This window comes from Acomys russatus, chromosome X, assembly GCF_903995435.1.
Source record: "Acomys russatus chromosome X, mAcoRus1.1, whole genome shotgun sequence".
Taxonomy (NCBI): domain Eukaryota; kingdom Metazoa; phylum Chordata; class Mammalia; order Rodentia; family Muridae; genus Acomys; species Acomys russatus.
Window position 1 is genome coordinate 49612063 of NC_067169.1, and position 18929 is coordinate 49630991.

General features: G+C 38.3%; 1 protein-coding gene across 2 annotated transcripts in view; it reads right to left on the reverse strand.

The window, feature by feature from the left end:
• Ophn1 (oligophrenin 1) overlaps positions 1–18929 on the reverse strand; it is a 307191-nt gene that overhangs the window by 165992 nt on the left and 122270 nt on the right. For both annotated transcript variants that reach the window (XM_051142013.1, XM_051142012.1), the window contains exon 5: positions 12924–12995. In XM_051142013.1, coding sequence (XP_050997970.1) covers positions 12924–12995 — 72 coding nt within the window. The remainder of the gene's footprint in view (positions 1–12923; positions 12996–18929) is intronic.

Below are 18929 nucleotides of genomic sequence, written 5' to 3' on the forward strand. Positions count from 1 at the left end.
CAAAAGGCTAAGTTCAAAGTTCAGTGTGACAGTGTCATAGTATGATAATTTCCTTTATGGCATAGAATGCTTATCTCCATTGCTATCTTCACATAGAGAGTCCCTTGGCCACGTGGCCATTACAAATCATTGCAATTACAGGCCAGTCAATGGTAATAGAAATAGAGTTATTGACACTCTGAAAGAAAAGGCTAAAGGAAAGGGCCACCAAATCCTCATCTAGGAATCCAGCTAATACTCTGATTTGTCCTATTCCAGCAGCAAGTCATCTTGGATGACGTTGTAATAGACATGAAATAGAAAATAAATAAAGTGGAGGCAGGGGAGACTCTAGGATTTAGCTTTCATAAAGTTGTCATTCATGATGTGGTAGGAATTTAAGCAGCTACTGGGAGCCACCCATATTCCTGTAAATAAGCCCTTACCTATGTTTTGTTGGTAAGCTAACAGAATCCCTTGGTTTGCCAAGTTGACTTTAATGAAATTGATACTTTGCTGTCAACTCTGTTGTGGTTGAGATAAAGAGGAGGCTAGTTGTGTCTCCCCAAAATAAAGGAACACAGCAGACAGAAAGAGAAAGGTCTTTGAAGTACCAAAAATCTATTTTAATATTATGTGTCCTCAAACAAGTTATTTGATGAGTATGTATCTTGATTTCTTGATCTGTAGGCTATAGATAATACTTAACAAATATAACATATATCAAGCCCCTAGTAAATAGTAACTATTCTATTATGAGGCTTATAAAGTATTTGTTGATGATTTCTAAATCATTGATAGATTAGGGTCATAAACTTAGCTCTTGGAAACCATGCACTCTAGTAGCCACAAGCTCCAAAAAGATGAACAGTGGCCTTTGGAATGAGTGCCAGCACTAACAACCTTTGGCTTTATTTGCACAGAGTGCTAGCATCATTTTTTTTCCTATCATTTGAATTCTCTCAGCCTCATCTACCACCAGAACAGCCCATTCTTGAAACTATTTCTATAAACTCTGTTCATGAAGAAGAAACAGAAAGAAGAGTGACAAACTCAGGTCCTGCTGTTGGTGATCTCTTGCCTGCCATCTATTGAGTAAGAACACACTGTATCATTGCTTCTATGCCAGTTTTAACTCTCAGAGGGGGTTAAATGCATACTCAGATGTCTTAGTCAGAAGATTTGGCCCTGGTCTCATCACAAATCTAAACAAAAGCCTCATTCAGGATTTGTTCCTCTCTGCCAAGAGGATCCTTAAGAATGAAAACATCATACTGTGGGCAACTCTGACAAGACTCAAAAAATATGAATCAAAGGGTACAAATACTCTCCCTGTCATGTGTCTAGAAGGGATCACTGAATCTTTATTCTGCCATCTCTAGTGGACAGTCCAGCATTCTACACTGCAGGATGAAAGACTCATTATGTATGAACAGAGCTAAACTAAGCCTTGCTTGTCATTCTTGATCTTAGGTCAGAGATGGGGAAGTTACATGGTAGGAGGAAGAGAGATGGTGTTAAGAAGAGTTTTCTTAATCGTGTGATAACTATGATGTACAAACAGGGTTGGGGGAAAATCCAAAATCTGGTATGCAGTGAGAGGGAAAGAATTTAAGCAACAAATGCCCAGAGCAAGGAAGATATTGTGGCATGCATGTTTATTACCTATACTTGAGAGGCTGAGCCAGGAGGATAGTCATAAGTTCAAGGACAGCATAGGCTGTATATCAATACCAAGATAGCCAGTGATATACATGATGCTGTCTTTAAAAAATGAGAAAACATAAAATGAGTAGACAAAGTAAATAGCTCAGCCTAATAGACAAGAAACTATGGAGGGCAGGAAGGTAAACACCTTTCTTTTTGTTTCATTAATCAGGGTCTCTTGTAGCTCAGGCTGGCCCCAAATTTGCTATGTAGAGAAGATGACCTTAAGCTTCTGATGCCCTGCCTCCAAACTTTGAGTGCTGGGATTAAGTGAATGCACTACAACATTTAGTTTACGTGGTGCTGGAGATTGAACCCAGGGCTTCATGCATGTTCAGCAAGCATTCTACAGCCTCATCAAGATAATTCTTGGCATCTCCTAGCTACAAGAAAACTAACACATCTATTAACCCAATATAAAACACAGAAGAAGCTGGGTGGTGGTGGCGCACGCCTTTAATCTCAGCACTTGGGAGGTAGAGGCAGGCAGATCTCTGTGAGTTCGAGGCCAGCCTGGTCTACAGAGCGAGTTCCAGGACAGCCAGAGCTGTCACACAGAGAAACCCTGTCTTGAAAAAAAAATACAGAAGAAAAAACATGAGTGAAAAACTCACATTTAATAACTGCCTTTTGTCACTGTAAAATAAACTACGTGATAATCTATTTTATAGGAAGAGTTGATTTTATAGGAAGATTTCAGTAATAGGTCTAGACAAGCGTCAGGGTACTACAGCCAATCCTAAGCTAGAAAGTGAAGGTGCAACTGTCAAACCACTGTGGGCAATACAGAGGCAAAGGAATATACAACTATCTTTATCATATAAAACTACAGTCAAAAGGCAATAGACTGAGCTGTAGTTCAGTGGCAGAGCTCTTGCCTAGCATATGCGAGATTCAATTCCCAGCACTAGAAGAAAAGTCAGTGAAGAAATGAGTCAAACTTAACGAATGAAAGATTAAAATCAATAAAATGTGTGGTGAAAAGTGGTATAACAAGTTCCAATAAAATCCAGAGAATCACCAGGAAATACTTTGAAAACTTATATTCCAAAAATAAAAAATAGAGAAGACAAAGATAAATTGCTAAACATGTATGCAAATGTTTTGGAAGTAAACGACTACTTTCTGGTCGAATTTAAGGTCCATGCCACAGGAGAAAACGTATGCCAGGCAATCTATGGTTGGAGAGCTAACAGGCCTCAGGAGTGAATCTACTACTATTATTCTGTTACATGAACAGAGTCACAAACTGCTCTCTAAATTTGCATCTCTCTACTCATGAATAAATGCAGCTTCCAGACCTTGTTTAGAAAAGTTTTTGTGGTTAACTCGGAAATTCACAACTTATCAAACTGCATAAATTAAGTGGCAGTGTTCAGTCACAAATGGGTCATCTATAATCATGTCCCCTTCCCCAAGGCTAAGGGACCATTCACACAAAAGAGAGTGCAAAAAGATTGTAAGAGCCAGCCATCAGAGAGTATCAGAGTGAAGCAGTGTCTTCTGAGTATCGCAGGGCCACTGCACTCATGAGCTCATAGCATCTGTGGTGGCCTGAACAAAATCAAGCCAATCAATATTCTAGGATGGAATCAAAGAACTCATGAGACCTCAGCCCTAGCTTAGTAGCTATGAACAGTTGATGGCTTCAACTAGGTGAAGGAGTCAGTTTTCTTTAAGGTTTTGGCTTCTGCTAGGTCAGCCACACTCTAGTGAATGCTCCCATACCAAGGAGGATATAAAAAGCATAAAATAAGGTTGATAGGTTATTAAATTTTAAAAGGAAGAGATGAAGTTGGGGTAGGAGTATGGTGACTAGTGTTTTGTCATGCTGGCACAAGCTAGACATGACTCTATTGAGAAACTGTCCCACTAGGTGGGCAAGCCTGATATGACCACTAACAGTCATAAAAAAAAAGAGGTTACTATATGACCTCCAAAATGTTTGACCTATTAGTTCTAACAACAGGATACTCAAGAGTTTTGTGAGTGCACTATAGCAGAAACATAGCTGAACACATTTGTGTCCTTCCACAATGTCAGAATTCACTGGATACCAACTAATTCACAAGATACAGCCATTTTGGTGGAAGAAATTTGATTTTTGTGATTGCTATACTGAGGCCAACACAGGCCTTTTTATTCCATTCTTAATTTCTGACATTAACCTTCAGATCACACATTACATACCATATAGACAGATATATAGAGATATATGGCTATATTTATATATACAATAAAATGAGTGCAAGGGGTGAAGGATATAAAGACTTTTACAGGTTTCAAAATAACCTAAGAAGGAAAGCCAGGAAACTGACAGTAATGAAAAAGTCTTTGTATTTGATAAGATAATGAATGGAACCAAGCTAAAGAAGTTGGAGAACTGCTGTGGGTACTAGCTGCTGTTTGTTGGCCTTAGAATTGGGTAGTAGTATCAGAAATTACATTGTATAGTTGGGTCCAGCTACAGAGGCAAAAAGAGCATTACAAGTTCCAGATAAAGAAATAGGCAGATGGCCAAAACAGCAGATCCTGGCAAGTGAACATGGGAATGAACAAGTGTCAATTCAAGTAGGGCACATCAACAGTGAAGACCTATCCAAGTATATGACCCTGAGATAGTTGGGAGTTATCTGCATGCCAGTTCTAAACATGTACACTTCACAGCCAGAAGATACTTGGTAGAAGCTATCACCATCACAATGTTGGGTGTCTACCTCATTATGGGGTCCAGCTGAGGGAGACATACCCTTCCATTATCTGGTGTGTCTGGTAAGTTCTTGGGTATGTTTTCTAAGATATGATTTTCACACACCATGTGCCTCTATGGTCTTAATCCACTTGGAACAGATTTATACTCTCAAAAGTAACACAATTGCTTTATCAGTCTATGCTGCATGGGTGGGGCCAGGTGATGCCGTTCACATATTTACCCAGGTACAGAATCATCTCTCTTCCCCAAAATGGAGTCCAAAGCTACTTGTAAAATGGAGACTCTCGGTGTAAGGCACAGTTTGAAAACCACTCTTCTACACAGAATGGAGTAATTTAGAGTACAGCAAAACCTGATCCTCAACAATTTCCTCTTATCTCCAGATACAAGTAGTCTTGGAAGAACTGCTAGAGTACACAAAAGGTGGACAGTCAAAAGAAGGCGGGATACCAGCAATGCAGCATCCGCACTCTTCCATGTTGCAGCTTTTTTTTTTTCATGTTGCAGCTTTTAACTCATGTTAAAGACAGGGAGTTTTTTTTTCCATAATATTCTTATCTTTGAGTAACCCTATGCCTATAAGTAATCCCTTAACCAATTTCTTCTAAGTAAGTCCAATAAACTCATTGGTTCACATAGCTGGGCTTGCGTGACTGTGTTATTTTAATCTGTTGTTGTTGCCTTATCTGGAATATACAGACATTTGTACACATCTCTCCAGGAAAATTAACCCAGTATATCTCCAGTTCATTATTCTTATTATACACATGAGAAATTATATAAAGTTAAATGAGCCTTACACTTACAACCAGGAAACCGCTCAGTTCTAAGCAATACCACTCCTGGTTGAGTGATCTTATATACCTTACCGCACTGAACCTTAGTGCCCTCCTCTCTTAATAGACAATAACAGCCTCTAGTTTCCAGGGTCATTCAAAGGATTAAGTGAGAATGTGTGTGCCTGTGCAAGTGCGTATGCGTGTGTGCAAGTGAGTGTGATGGCAGGTCATTGCACTGAGGCAGGATACAAAGGCAAAGAAAATCAAGAAGACATGAGATGGAAAAAAAAGCCCATTGCTCCAGGACCACAGGATCTAGTCTTTCCTGCTGACTCAGAGTCAAGAGACTTCAACACAACCTACAACTAAAAAGTATCTGTAAAAGTAATATATTTATCCTAAAGATATCTCCAATATGAATGTTAAAAACAATAAATGATTGGTGCTAACTTAGGGCCAGAATGTTTGTAACCTTGAGTTTTACCATATTAGCCATCCTCTCTTATCTCTAATAAAAATGAAAGGGACATCATTTCATTGACAAAAGTTCTCTAAGAAAAGTAAATCTATTATCTCAAATAGTTTTACTTAACTTTTAACTTTACATACACTCAGCTTAATCTTAAAACCTTACTGTAAATCACATTCCCTGAGTAATATAACCTTTTTTTAAAACTAAAATAGTATTACATTTCCATTTCCCTTTCCCGTTCCATTTCCTTCTTCCATGTCCTCCTGAGGTCAAATAAATAGCCATTATAAAGTGAGAGTCTCTGGAGAAGCCCACAGCCTGTCCTAGGATCATAGTCATATTCCTGCATGTCTCCCTATATAAATATTTTCAAATTCACTAATGTTGACTTGTAGTGATTCATTTTGTATTTCTTTTCTGTAACATAGTCAAAAATCTGTCTTTACCTGAACGGGAGTCCATTAATGGGAAGGGATCTCCTCAGGATGCTGGTGGTGAACAGCACTGGCTGTGTTTCTCTGTCACTGCTGATAGTACCTAGCAACTACTAGTGAAGTCACAAACCCAGCTAGCAACACAGTTTTGTGTATTTTGTTTCAGCCAATCAGGATAGACAACAACAACAAGCTAGGCCTGGTGGTAGAGACCTGTAATTCCAGCTATTCTAGAGACTGAGGCTGGGGGTCAGGGGTAGAACCACAAGTTTTAGTCTTCCTTAGACCAGAGAGTGAATTCAGGGCCAGCAATGCATTAAGACACTGTTTCAAAACAAAACCTTTTAAACAGGGATCTAGTAGAGCATTTTCCCACTATGTATAAGATCCTAAGATCTATCCCAGCTAATACAAAAGGAGGGACCATTAAAACAGAGTATTTATACAATTTAAGGCTGAAGAAAATATTCAAGACAAATTGGATAAGGAACAGACCTCACTGGGAACACAGTAATATAACTCTCTGGGGACAAGTGAAATCTGTTTGGCTTGGTGGTTTATACTCACTAGTTAGGAGGGAGCTATCACTGCAGAGATAACCAGCACCCATTCTGCAGAGAGAGAGGGTATATGGTAAGGTGAAGGTGAGCTTCCCAGAACTTGTCTGGCTCAGTGGGAATGCCCTGAACATAATCAGATATCTGAAGGCCCAGCAAGGACATCTAATGTGTTCTACTAATGCTTCATGCATCAAACAGGCCCAGTGATGTTTGTAGGGATAACTACAGAGGAAAGTTAATGTAATGTATGAATGCGTGAGGCCTTTTCAAGGTTGCTAAAGCTGCAGGATGTTACGGAACAACAGAAGCTTCAAGGTCAGCGATGCACGATGTAGAACTCCACCACTGCAGTACCCCACCACGCAGCCCCTAAAAAACATTACCGGCCATCTGCAGTGTTATCTACCAAGAAAGCTTAACACCATGTTAACTAATAGGGCAGATATGGAGGTGTGAATTTGGAACTGGGAAAAAATCAAAAGCAAAGAGAACAAGAGACCAACAACTTCATTTTCGGGCCCTTAGTTAAGTGTACTTTCCTCTACACTAAATTTCACTATCAGGGCAATTCCAGGTAGTCTATTTGAAACATAACTCTGATAGTGAGTCTTTGTAGTTGTGCAGGCCAGCCTGACTGACAAAGATGGGTAGAAAAAGACTGGTGGGTGTTTTAACCTTTCAGAGTCTCAGTCTCTTCACTATGACAATAAACTGTTTAAGTCCTACCTCACAAATTGCTGCGAGAAGATAGCATTGATAAAATCATCAACCCAGTAGGCCTGGTACACACAAAACTTCCCACGCATTTTCCCTATCTGCACGATAGACAGTCAACCACTAAAGCATATCCTTACTTTTCTGCTCCTAGTCTCATCCAGGATTGAAAGCAAGTCAGATATGTAGGTTTCAAAACACATGACCACTTCAGACTTTTTCAGTGTTAGATAATAACTACCATGAAGTTTAACAAATGACAATTATTATTTTTTACTTTTTTTTACTTTTATTGAATGTCTATGATTTACATGTCATGCACCAAAATCCCTCCCTCCCCCCCCCCCGGTAAAATAGAACAAAGAGACAAACAAAAAATCTTGTCACAGAAGCTGTAGTGAATCACGCAGTATAGCCTTTTGTCCACATATGTTTACTTTCAAATGTTCATTGCTACGAGTCATGGGTCTGGTTTGAAGCCTACACTATCATTACCTGATCCTCACTGGGACTGTTGTTGGATATCCCATTGTTGCCGTATGTCAAGGAGATTCTTAATCTTTGAATCTTCAGGGCCAGCCCCTTCATGTGTTCCAGCAGGTCATACATGGGGTAGATGTTGGGGTGAGGTCCACTCAGAGCCCTGGATCAGGGCCTGCTCTTTTGTCCTCAGGGCAGGGTCTACTCTCTCTCTCGCTCCTCTGTCATTATGGCAGGGCTGGCTCACTTGCCCCCATGTCCTCAGGGCAAGGACCACTCTCTCGCTCCTGTGTCATCATGGGATGGCTGGCTATCCCACCCCCGTGTCCTCAGGGCAGGGCCTGCTCTCTTACTCCCATGTCATCAGGGCAGAGCCCGCTCTCCCACTCCCATGTCATCAGAGCAGGGCCAGCTCACCAGCTCCCATGTCATCAAGGCAGGGCCAGCTCACCTGCTCCCGTGATGACAATCATTTTTATATCACACTTGTAATTTCAAAGCCTCTTCTGTCTTTTAATTATATCCTTCACCAAATAAGTATTAATACTAATTAGATGACACAGGAAATTAGTAGAATACAGTATCTCTGGACTGATCTAGACTATTTACTATGTTTGAATGCCCATATCACCTTCACTCACAATACCAAGCACGAGGAGTGCATTCACTGATTATTTTACCCTTTCTTTTCATTTTTATTTTCATTTTTATGTGTGAGGTGGGCATAGAACCTAGGCCTCACATACACTGGGCAAGTACTATACCACTGGCTATAATCTCAACTTTCCATTTCATAGCCTTTATATCTCAATTACCTTGTAGATTCTAATTGACATCACAGTAAGTCTCTTTCCTGCTACGTTCATATCCAACTCAATTGCCATGGCATCCCATTAATCACCACTGTAAGGTGTATTCGTATCTCAAAAATTAGAACTGGATACTTGTTCAAGATTACACATTTTAACATATACAGGCTATATGCTGGATATACCTTGGGAATAGTTTTGTTCACTAGGCTGAAAAAAATTAAACTGAAATTATTCATATCCTTTTTGACATATTGAAAAGTGAAAGAGATCCAGGAATAATGAAGCTGAAATTATCTGATATAGCATTGTGCAATGGACAAGATCAATGGATGAACTTTCCAACTAGATAGTTAGTATCCACCTGTAACTACTAAGCATTTATAATATGGCTAACAACACTGAGGACTTGAAATGTAAATATCTAGTGGCTATCATAATGGTAAGCCAAACAGGGTGCATTTGCACCTACCTGTAAGCCCAGCACTCAAGCATCTAAGGCATGAGAATCATGTGCAGCCTAGAGTCTACACAGATCTAGACAGCACATCTGAATAGAAGGATGTAACTGGGCATGGTAGTGTACATCTATAATTCAAACACTGGGGCGGCTGAAGAAGGAGGAAGAGAAAGACATTCCAGGACAGCCTGGTCTTCAGTGAGATCCTATCTCAAAAATGAGTAAAATCGGAAGGTAAAAGGATCCTTGTGTCCCAATCCAGGCCATGGATAATAACTCTATAGCTTTCGTCATTGAATTTGTTTTGTATAAGTCTCATTTACTTCCCTGCCAGATGCACCGAAGGATTGCTGTGGTTACAGAAAAAATGCAGAGCACTCAGCCCAGGGATGGCTATTATTTTCATATGCTGCATTTTCCAAATGAAGTAACTGAAATCTTAAAAGGAAACTGAAATAGTTACAAAGTTTGGGATTTCTAGCTAGAATTGGGGAGATGCAAACCAGGCATTCTGCCCACCTCTGTGCTCAACAACGTCACTCCTCTCTCATAGCCACTTCATCACAACAACCTCACAGGTCACCTCATTCCAGTCTCTAAAGTTCAAAGGTTTTTGTTACTGTTGTTATTGTTGGAGTTTTGTTTTGTTTTGTTTTGCTTTGCTATTTTGTTTTTCAAGACAGGGTTTCTCTGTGTAGCCTTGGCTGTCCTGGACTCCCTTTGTAGACCAGGCTGGCCTTGAACTCGCATAGAACCACCTGCCTCTGCCTCCTGAGTGCTGGGATTAGAGGCATGCACCACCCCAACTGGCAGTAAAGTTCAAAGTTTAACCCATTCATTTCACAACACGACTTAGATACAGTTGATAGTTGAGGTACAGTTATCTTCAGCTGTGGGCCTGATATCAAACAACCAACATCCTTCTAAAAAATGCAGATATAGGCATAAGATAGGCATCCCCATTATAGAAGACAAAAATGTAAAAGAAGGAAGGAGTGATAGAGACCAAGTAAGTTGCAAATCAGACAAGTCAAACTCCTTGAGATCTTTGGTTGAGTGCCATGGTTTCTAGCTCCTAAGAAGGAAATATCACTCTTAGCTTTCTGAACGTTGGCCCTAAACACTGTTCACTATGATAGCTTCTATGGAGGAGGAGGGAAGACCCACAATGCCTTCTGCAGTGGCTCATCTCTAGAAGCATGGCATATGGGCATCCTAGTGTTGAACTACCATAAACTAACTTCTATTTATAACTGAGAAGAAACTAGGCATGTCCCTAGTGTCTGTAATGAGAGTGTGAACCCTAGTAGTTTCCAAATTACCTTTGAGACACCTTTGCTTTTCTTGAAGAACAGTATATTTTGCAAGACATGATCCATTCTAACTTCTGTTTCCTTTAGTATCAGGTGGTAGTGATGGTATAATCTCTAGCTATGTAGTCTTTCATTGAGATAGTTTATTAGGTCCTTGGCTCATACCCATGCTAATCATTTTCTTAAGATTCCTTTTTATTATTTTAAATTACTTATACTGTGTGTAATGTATGTCTATTTGTCTGTGCACATGAGTATAGATGTCGACTGAGTCCAGATTAGGGTGTTCTATTGCCTGGAGCTGGAGTTACAGGCAAGTTTGAATGGCCATAGGTTTTGGAAACCCAATTCCCCTCCTCTACAAGAACAATACCAAGCTCTTAACCATTGGTTCATCTGCAGCCCCAACCCTACTGATCTGAACTTCTCCTCATAATCTGTTCTCTTGTTCTTTGCAATATGAATACACTGATCCAATTATTTAAAAGGTCCAAACCAGTTTTGTTTTAAAAGTCCTTCTTCAGTTATTCTCTCCTTGAATTTTACTATTAGCAGGAAGATGAAAATAAGCTGCTTCTTACATTCCCTGCTTAAAATTCTCATCATTTAAGCAAAGGCTGATCTCCTTTTGGGACATGGCCCTGGTAGGCTTTCCATGCCCCATTGGGTACGCACACACCCAAGCTTATACACACAACGCTTATTAGACTCAGGTAGCAGTTAGCAACAAAACAGGACATGAAGTTGGGAGGGTAATCACCTGGGAAACACTAGGGGAAGTTGAAGAGGAAAGTATTGGTCAACAGACATGATCAATATACATTGTAAAGTTGTACAAGATTTTCAAATAAATTAAAATGTATTTTTAAAAAACTCCTCAGCTACATACCCAATTTCATTTCAAGGAAATGCTACTTTATAGCAAGAAGTATCTTTCCCCAAACGTCCGATAATATATTCCTCATTTCTACTACATTTCATCAGAATCATCCTTAATGCCAACATTTCTTACAACACCACATAATTGATAATGTATAATCTAAGATAGTGGGAGATCTTCTATCACACTCCTTGTTTATTCTTGAGTCCTCGCCAGATATAAAAGCCATTCCACTGCACTGTCAGCTATCTCTAATGTGTGCCTGAAAAGACTCACAACCCACCAAGTGTTTGGTTCTGGTGATGCTTTCACAGTTTTAGATATAGCTATATGCTACATAAGGATATTTGACATTTTCCAACAACAGACTGTATACATGGCAGTGGCCCTAAAAGATTATGAATAGAATTGGGTGTGGTAGGGCAAGCCTACAAGCCCAGCATTCAGGAACATAAAAAAGGATCAGGGATTTGAGTCCTTCCTAAGCAAAACTGATATTTTGTCTGAAAAGGTAAAGAAAACAAAGGGTAAGAGAGAGATGTACAGAAGAGGAGGAGAGTAAATGGAGGAAGAGAGAAGACAGAGAAAGGGAAGGGAAAGGAGAAAGATCATTAAAAAAGCAGAAAAGACCTGACATTCTCATGACCTTATAGCCATAGCAGCATCAGAGCATCAGGCATAAACTTAAGTCTGTACTGTGTACTGTGCTATCAATAGCATAAAAGCTTTAGCACATCCAATTATGTTCCTAATACATGATATGAGAAACTATATTACTAAGTTATAATTTACTATGCTATACTTTTATCATTATTTTAGTATATAAGCCTTATAAAATATTTTATGTTAAACAGTATGCTCTATCATATTGGTGTAGCCTAAAATATCTCCTGCTTACTGCATTTCTTAATATATCAAGAAACTACTACATTGAGTGGCCTATATCATCTAGTTCTGTATTCTCTATGATGGTCACATAATGATAGAATCAGCTACAGATGTATACCTCAAAATGTATTCCCATTGCTAAGTGGCACATGACTGCATTAGTTACAGGAGCACACATCCTACTACTAATTTTTATACTAGTTAGAGAGTGAGACCAAGAGTGTGAGTGAAAAAGAGAGAGAAATTTATTGTTTGCTGGCTCATATAATTATGGAGGCTAAGAAGTTTCATGACCTGCCACATGGAAATAGTAAGGAATACCAGTAGGATAGTGTGAAGGTCCAACAGCCTGAGAGTTAGTGCTGGGCATTCTGATTTGGGTTTGAAGGACTAAGCACCAATAATAGTCAGAGCAAAGGTTCCAGGTCCAAAATCATGTGGCCTAGTAGTCAATTCAACCTTTCTCAACCCTTTTGTTCTATACAGGCTCTCAATGGATTAGATTACACCCACCCAAAAGGATTAGCAAAGCCAAGCAATTTAAATGCCAATTTCTTTTGGAAACATTCACAGAAATAAACTCTAAAATAACATAATCAGCTATCTGGGATGTCCAAGCATCTTCTTGCCCCATATAGTTAACTGCTATATCATTGCAGAATGATGAGTGATAATTCAAACAACTATACAATTACTAATAAAAAGGACCTTATATATTTAATGTGAAAACTATACCTTTGTGAAACCTATTTGTTCCTTCCGAAAAGTTTCCAGGGGTTTGATCAGCAAGTCACTAGCATTCTGTACCTAAAGAAAAATAAAAGAAGAAAAGAATACAATGTTGAGATTAACAAGGTTCCTAGAATTCAATGAAAATGAATTCACAACATGCCCAAACTTATGTGACACAATGAAAGTGGTGCTAAAAGGAAACTTCATAGCACTGAGTGCCTTCTTAAAGAAATTAGAAAGATCTCATACTCCCAACTTAACAGCACACCTGAAAACTCTAGAACAAAAAGAAGCAAACACACCGAAGAGGAGTAGACCACAGGAAATAATCAAACTCAGGGCTGAAATTAATGAAATAGAAACAAAGTGAACAATACAAAGAATCAATGAAACAAACAAACAAAAAATGGTTCTTTGAGAAGATCAACAAGATAGACAAACCCTTACCCAAATTAATTAAAAAGCAGAGACAGAGGATCCAAATTAACAAAAACCAGGAATGGAAAAAGGGAGAAATAACAATGAACACCAAGGAAACCCAAAGTATCATTAGGTCATTCTTCATAAACCTGTAATCTACAAATTTGGAAAACCTGAAAAATGAACAATTTTCTGGATAGATTCCACTTTAAAAAGTTAAATCAATAGTTCCTGTCTCACAAATATGTTTATCAGATATACTGGGCCAGAAGGATGCTCCAACATTTTTATAGAGTTATGTGTGACTGGTTTAGGCAGCAAACTGTCTCTGTCATTTTTTCATTTTGGAGACTACTAACTTGCACTTCCAGTTTACTCAGGTAATTAAGTATTATTCCTTCTTAAGTCTCTGATGAGGTTGAACACCAGATAGTTTAGTCTTTTTAATTAAGCTTAGTTGTTTAGGGGATAAGACATTTTTAGGTCTAGATAGATATTTTAAGTTGATAGAGATGAGATAGGATAAATATTGATTTACATTCAGAATTTTATACTCACCAAAATAGGAAAGATGTTTTCTGGAAGGTTGCCAAATACAATTAGCCAAAACACCATGAATGTAATGTTTATATAATTCCTGATTGATTTATGGTTCTTCTTGCTGTATGTAGTTTATTTTATTTATGTGTAATAATATAAATGTATATGCCAGAAAAAGAACAATGATGGATTCACCTTTAACATGGCTCTGAAAATTGGTTGCTGATGTTTTGTTAAATGGATATATAATTAAACTGCTTTCAAAATAAAATTTTAAAAAACATTTAAAATTTTTGAGGAAGGTATCAGATGTAAAACAAAATCCCCCATGCTCATGAGTCTGTAGGATTACCATAGTAAAAAAAGGCCATCTTGCCAAAAGCAATCTACAGATTCAATGCAATCCCTATAAAAATACCAATGCAACTCTTTACAGACCTTGAAAGAACAATTCTAACACTTAAAGAAATGCTCGTCCTCGTTAGTCATCAGAAAAATGCAAATCAAAACGACACTGAGATTCCATCTTACACCCATCAGAATGGCTAAGATCAAAAACTCAAATGACACCACATGTTGGTGAGGATGTGGAGAGAGAGGAACACTCCTTCATTGCTGGTGGGAATGCAAACTAGTACAGCCACTTTGGAAAGCTATCTGGCGCTTTCTCAGAAAAATGGGAATAGGGCTTCCTCAAGACCCAGATATCCCACTCCTTGGAATATACCCAGAAAATGCCCTACCACACAACAGGGACATATGCTCAACCATGTTCATAGCTGCTTTATACATAATAGCCAGAACATGGAAACAGCCTAAGTGTCCCTCAGTAGAAGAATGGACTAAAAACTGTGGTACATTTACACTATGGAATACTACTCAGCTATTAAAAACAAGGAATTCCTGAAATTTGTGGACAAATGGATTGATCTAGAAATTATCATAATGAGTGAGTTCACCCAGAAGCAAAAAGAGACAAACAGTATATACTCACTTATATCAAGACACTAGTCCAAGGGATACGTCCCATGAAAAACCTTACTTACCAGGAAAGTGGGTCATAGGAGAGGACATCCTATTGAGACTTCAGGTGAGAGTAGCATGGAAGAATGGGAAATAGTAGGACCCACAGGGTCCTGGAAACCTACAAGAAGAACTTTATGACAGGCAGATCTGGGTCCTGGGGGCCTCCTCAAACTAAGGCACCAGCCAAGGAGAGTATAGGCAGTAAACTTCGAACCCCTACCAAGACCTAGCCGATGAACAGGATACTCTCCACCGTTGAGTGGAGAGTGACATCTGACTCTCACACGAACTCTGGTGCCCCTTTTCTGACCACGTCCCCTGGATGGGGAGGCCTGGCGGCACCCAGAGGAATGATAGCAAGTTACCAAGAAGAGACTCGATATTCTAAGAGCATATATAGGGGGAGGAGGTCTCCCTCAGTCACAGACATAGGGGAGGGGAGAAGGGGGGAAGTGGGAAGGAGGGAGGAATAGGAGGAAACAAGGGAAGGGCTAACAATCGAGATATAATATGAATAAATTAATAATAAAAAATTTAAAAAAAAAGAAAGAACAATTCTAAAGTTCATATGGAAAAACAAAAAAACCTGAATAGCTAAAAAAAAAAATAAAATCCTGTACAATAAAAGAATTTCTGGAGGTAACACCATCTCTGATTTCAAGGTCTACTACAGAGCTGTAGTAATTTTTTTTAAAAAACATGATATTGGCATTAAAACAGACAGGTTGATCAATGGAATCAAATCAAAGACCCAGAAATTAACCCACACACCTAAGAATATCTAAATTTTTACAAAGAAGACAAAACCATTTAACGGAAAAAAGAAAACATCTTCAACAAATGGTGCTAGTTTAACTGAATGTCTGCATGTAGAAGAACGCAAATAGATCTATATCTACCAGCCTGCACAAAACACAAGTCCTAGTGGATCAAAGATCTCAACATAAATCTAGATACACTAAATCTGCTAGAAGAAAAGGTGGGGAAGAGCCTTGAACTCACTGGTACAGGAGACAATTACCTGAACAGAATGCCAATAGCTCAGGCTCTAAGATCAACAATTAATAAATGGGACCTCATGAAACTGAAAAGCTTCTGTAAGGCAAAGGACACAGTCAATAGAATGAAACAACAGTCTACAAGTTGGGAAAAGATGTTTACCAATCCTACATCTAACAGAAGGTTAATATCCAAAATATATACAGAACTCAAGAAATTAAACTCCAACAAAGCAAATAATCTAATTAAAAATGGGATAGAAGGGGCTGGAGAGATGGCTCAGAGGTTAAGAGCACTGGCTGTTCTTCCAAAGGTCCTGAGTTCAATTCCCAGCAACCACATGGTGGCTCACCACCATCTATAATGAGATCTGGTGCCCTCTTCTGGTCTGCAGGCATTATATGCAGACAATACTGTATACATGATAAATAAATAAATCTTTAAATATAAATAAATAAATAAAATGGGATAGAAATCTAAACTATTCTCAACAGAGGAATCTCTAATGCCCGAGAAGCACTTAAAACAAGTGTTCAATGTCCATAGTCATCAGGAAATTGAAAATCAAAACGACTCTGAGATTCCATCTTACACCCATCAAATTGGCTAAGATCAAAAACCTCAAGTGACAGTACATGCTGTGGATATGGAGAAAAGGGGAACACTCTTCCATTGCTGGTGGGAGTGCAACCTTGTACAACCACTTTGAAAATCAATCTGGCATTTTCTCAGAAAATTGAGAACAGCTCTATCTTAAGACCCAGCTATGCCACTCCTGGGCATATACCCGAAAGATGCTCCACCACAACAAAGACACTTGCTGAAATATGATCAGAGTAGCTTTATTCATAATAGCCAGAATCTGGAAAAACCTAGATGTCCCTCACCTGAAGAACTGATGAAGATACTGTGGTACATTTACATAATCGAGTATTTCTCAGCTGTTAAAAAATAACATCATTCAGAGAAAAGAAGGTTGGACCCAGGGATATCGCTCCTTTCCTTTATCTTTCATTCTTAGGTTTGGATATAGAGGTTGAAAAGAAAGAAGGGGGAATATAGAAATATAAAGGGATGATAGGACAAGAAGTAGATTAATGAATCTACTCTGCAACTTAAGGCCTTAATTATTACTCACAAGGTTATTTTTAATTCACTGGTATAGAATTTTGAACATAGATGCAAAATAAGTTTTTAAATTTTAGATACATTAGTACAGAATTCAAATGTAAGGTTATTCTTCACACATTGTGTGTGTGTCTGTGTGTGTGTGTCTGTGTGTCTGTGTGTGTGTGTATTTCTACTCTAATGTGCAGTATTGTACCCATACAACTCAATTATAATACAAGGTTTACTTCCAATACTTTGAAAGTGCTATTGCAGGCTATTTAGGATAAGTAAGTTATACAAATTAATTGTTAGTTCATCAAATCATGGTCATGTCAATCACCAGTCTATTTTTATCACAAGAATATATATCCGAGGTATAGGCATGATACTATAGAAAGATAAGGTAAAATAATTAGACAAATCTTCAAAAAAACCTCAGAGACACACAGAATATGGAATTCAAAGATGTTTTTATTTCAAAGCTAGATTTACAATGAGAGAAGTTAACTCCTGGCAACACCCAGCCTACCTCAAAGAAGATGATGAGCATCAAAGAACCTCCTTATGGAAATGGCTTTAAATGTGGCAAACAAGCCACTGGGAAACATGACCTCGTTTTTACCACAGACAGAATTCTGCCTAAAAATGGGCAAGCTTGGATGCAGGCAGAGTCAACAGCCAACCTCTGCCAAGACAGGGTAAGCAAGTCCTCAATAGTTCCTGCCTCACAAATGTGTCTGTCAGATATATTGGGCCAGAAGGCTGGAGATGATGATCCAATGTAACAGAGAATTTTGGATGACTCTTCAGGCAGCAAACTATCTCTGCCATCTTCTCATTTCAGAAGCTGCCAACTTTCACTCCCTGTATACACAGGTAATCAAGTTTATTCCTTCTCAAGTCTCTGATGAAGTTAAAGACCAGATAGTTTAGTTTTACAATTAAACTTAGTTTTTTAGAGATTAGGATGTTTTTAGGTCTAGATAGATGTTTTAAGTTAACAATAATGAGATATGATAGATACTGATTTGCATTCAGAATTTTTGACTCACCAAGATAGGAAAGATGTTTTCTTTAAGGCTGCCAAATGCAAATAGCCAAAACACTATGAATGTAACATATATATAATTCCTGATTGTCTCATGGTTGTTCTTGCTTTAGTTAGCTTATTGTATATAAGTATAATAATATAAAGGCATATGTAAAAATATTTAATAAAATTTTTTAAAAAGAAAAAAATTTGATTGCTAAGTTATAATTAGAGAGAAAATTTTTAGATACTATTTTCAGAGTAAGGGATAATGACTGTATACTGTATATTTTTTAAAACTAGAAGAGCAGCTGGGCATGGTGGTGCATGCCTTTAATCCCAGCACTTGGAAAGCAGAAGCAGGTGGATCTCTGTGAGGTCAAGGCCATCCTGGTCTACAAGTGAGTCCAGGATAGCCAAGGCTACACAGAGAAACCCTGTCTCGAAAAACAAAAACAAACAAATAAAAAACTAAAAGAGCTTTTAATCATTAATGTTTACATCATAAAGAAACAATAAATGCTTAAAGAAATATGTGTTTTTTATCTGATTTGAACATTTGTCAAGGCATATGCATACTGAAATAGAATATGGTTTCCCTATGTATCCATGTTTTATTTTGGGAGATGAGTTAAAAATAAATTTTAAAAATGATTTATTCTTTAAAAACAATAACATTATTGTAAGACTAAACTATTTGGTCTTCAGCCCTATCAGAGATTTGAGAAGGAATAAAACTTAAATTCCTGAGTAGACAGGGAGTGCAGGTTAGCAGCTTCCAAAGTGAAAAAATGACAGAGGCAATTTGCTGCCTGAGCAGTCACCCAAAACTCTATATAATATTGGAACATCATCTTTAGCCTTCTAGCCCAATATATCCGACA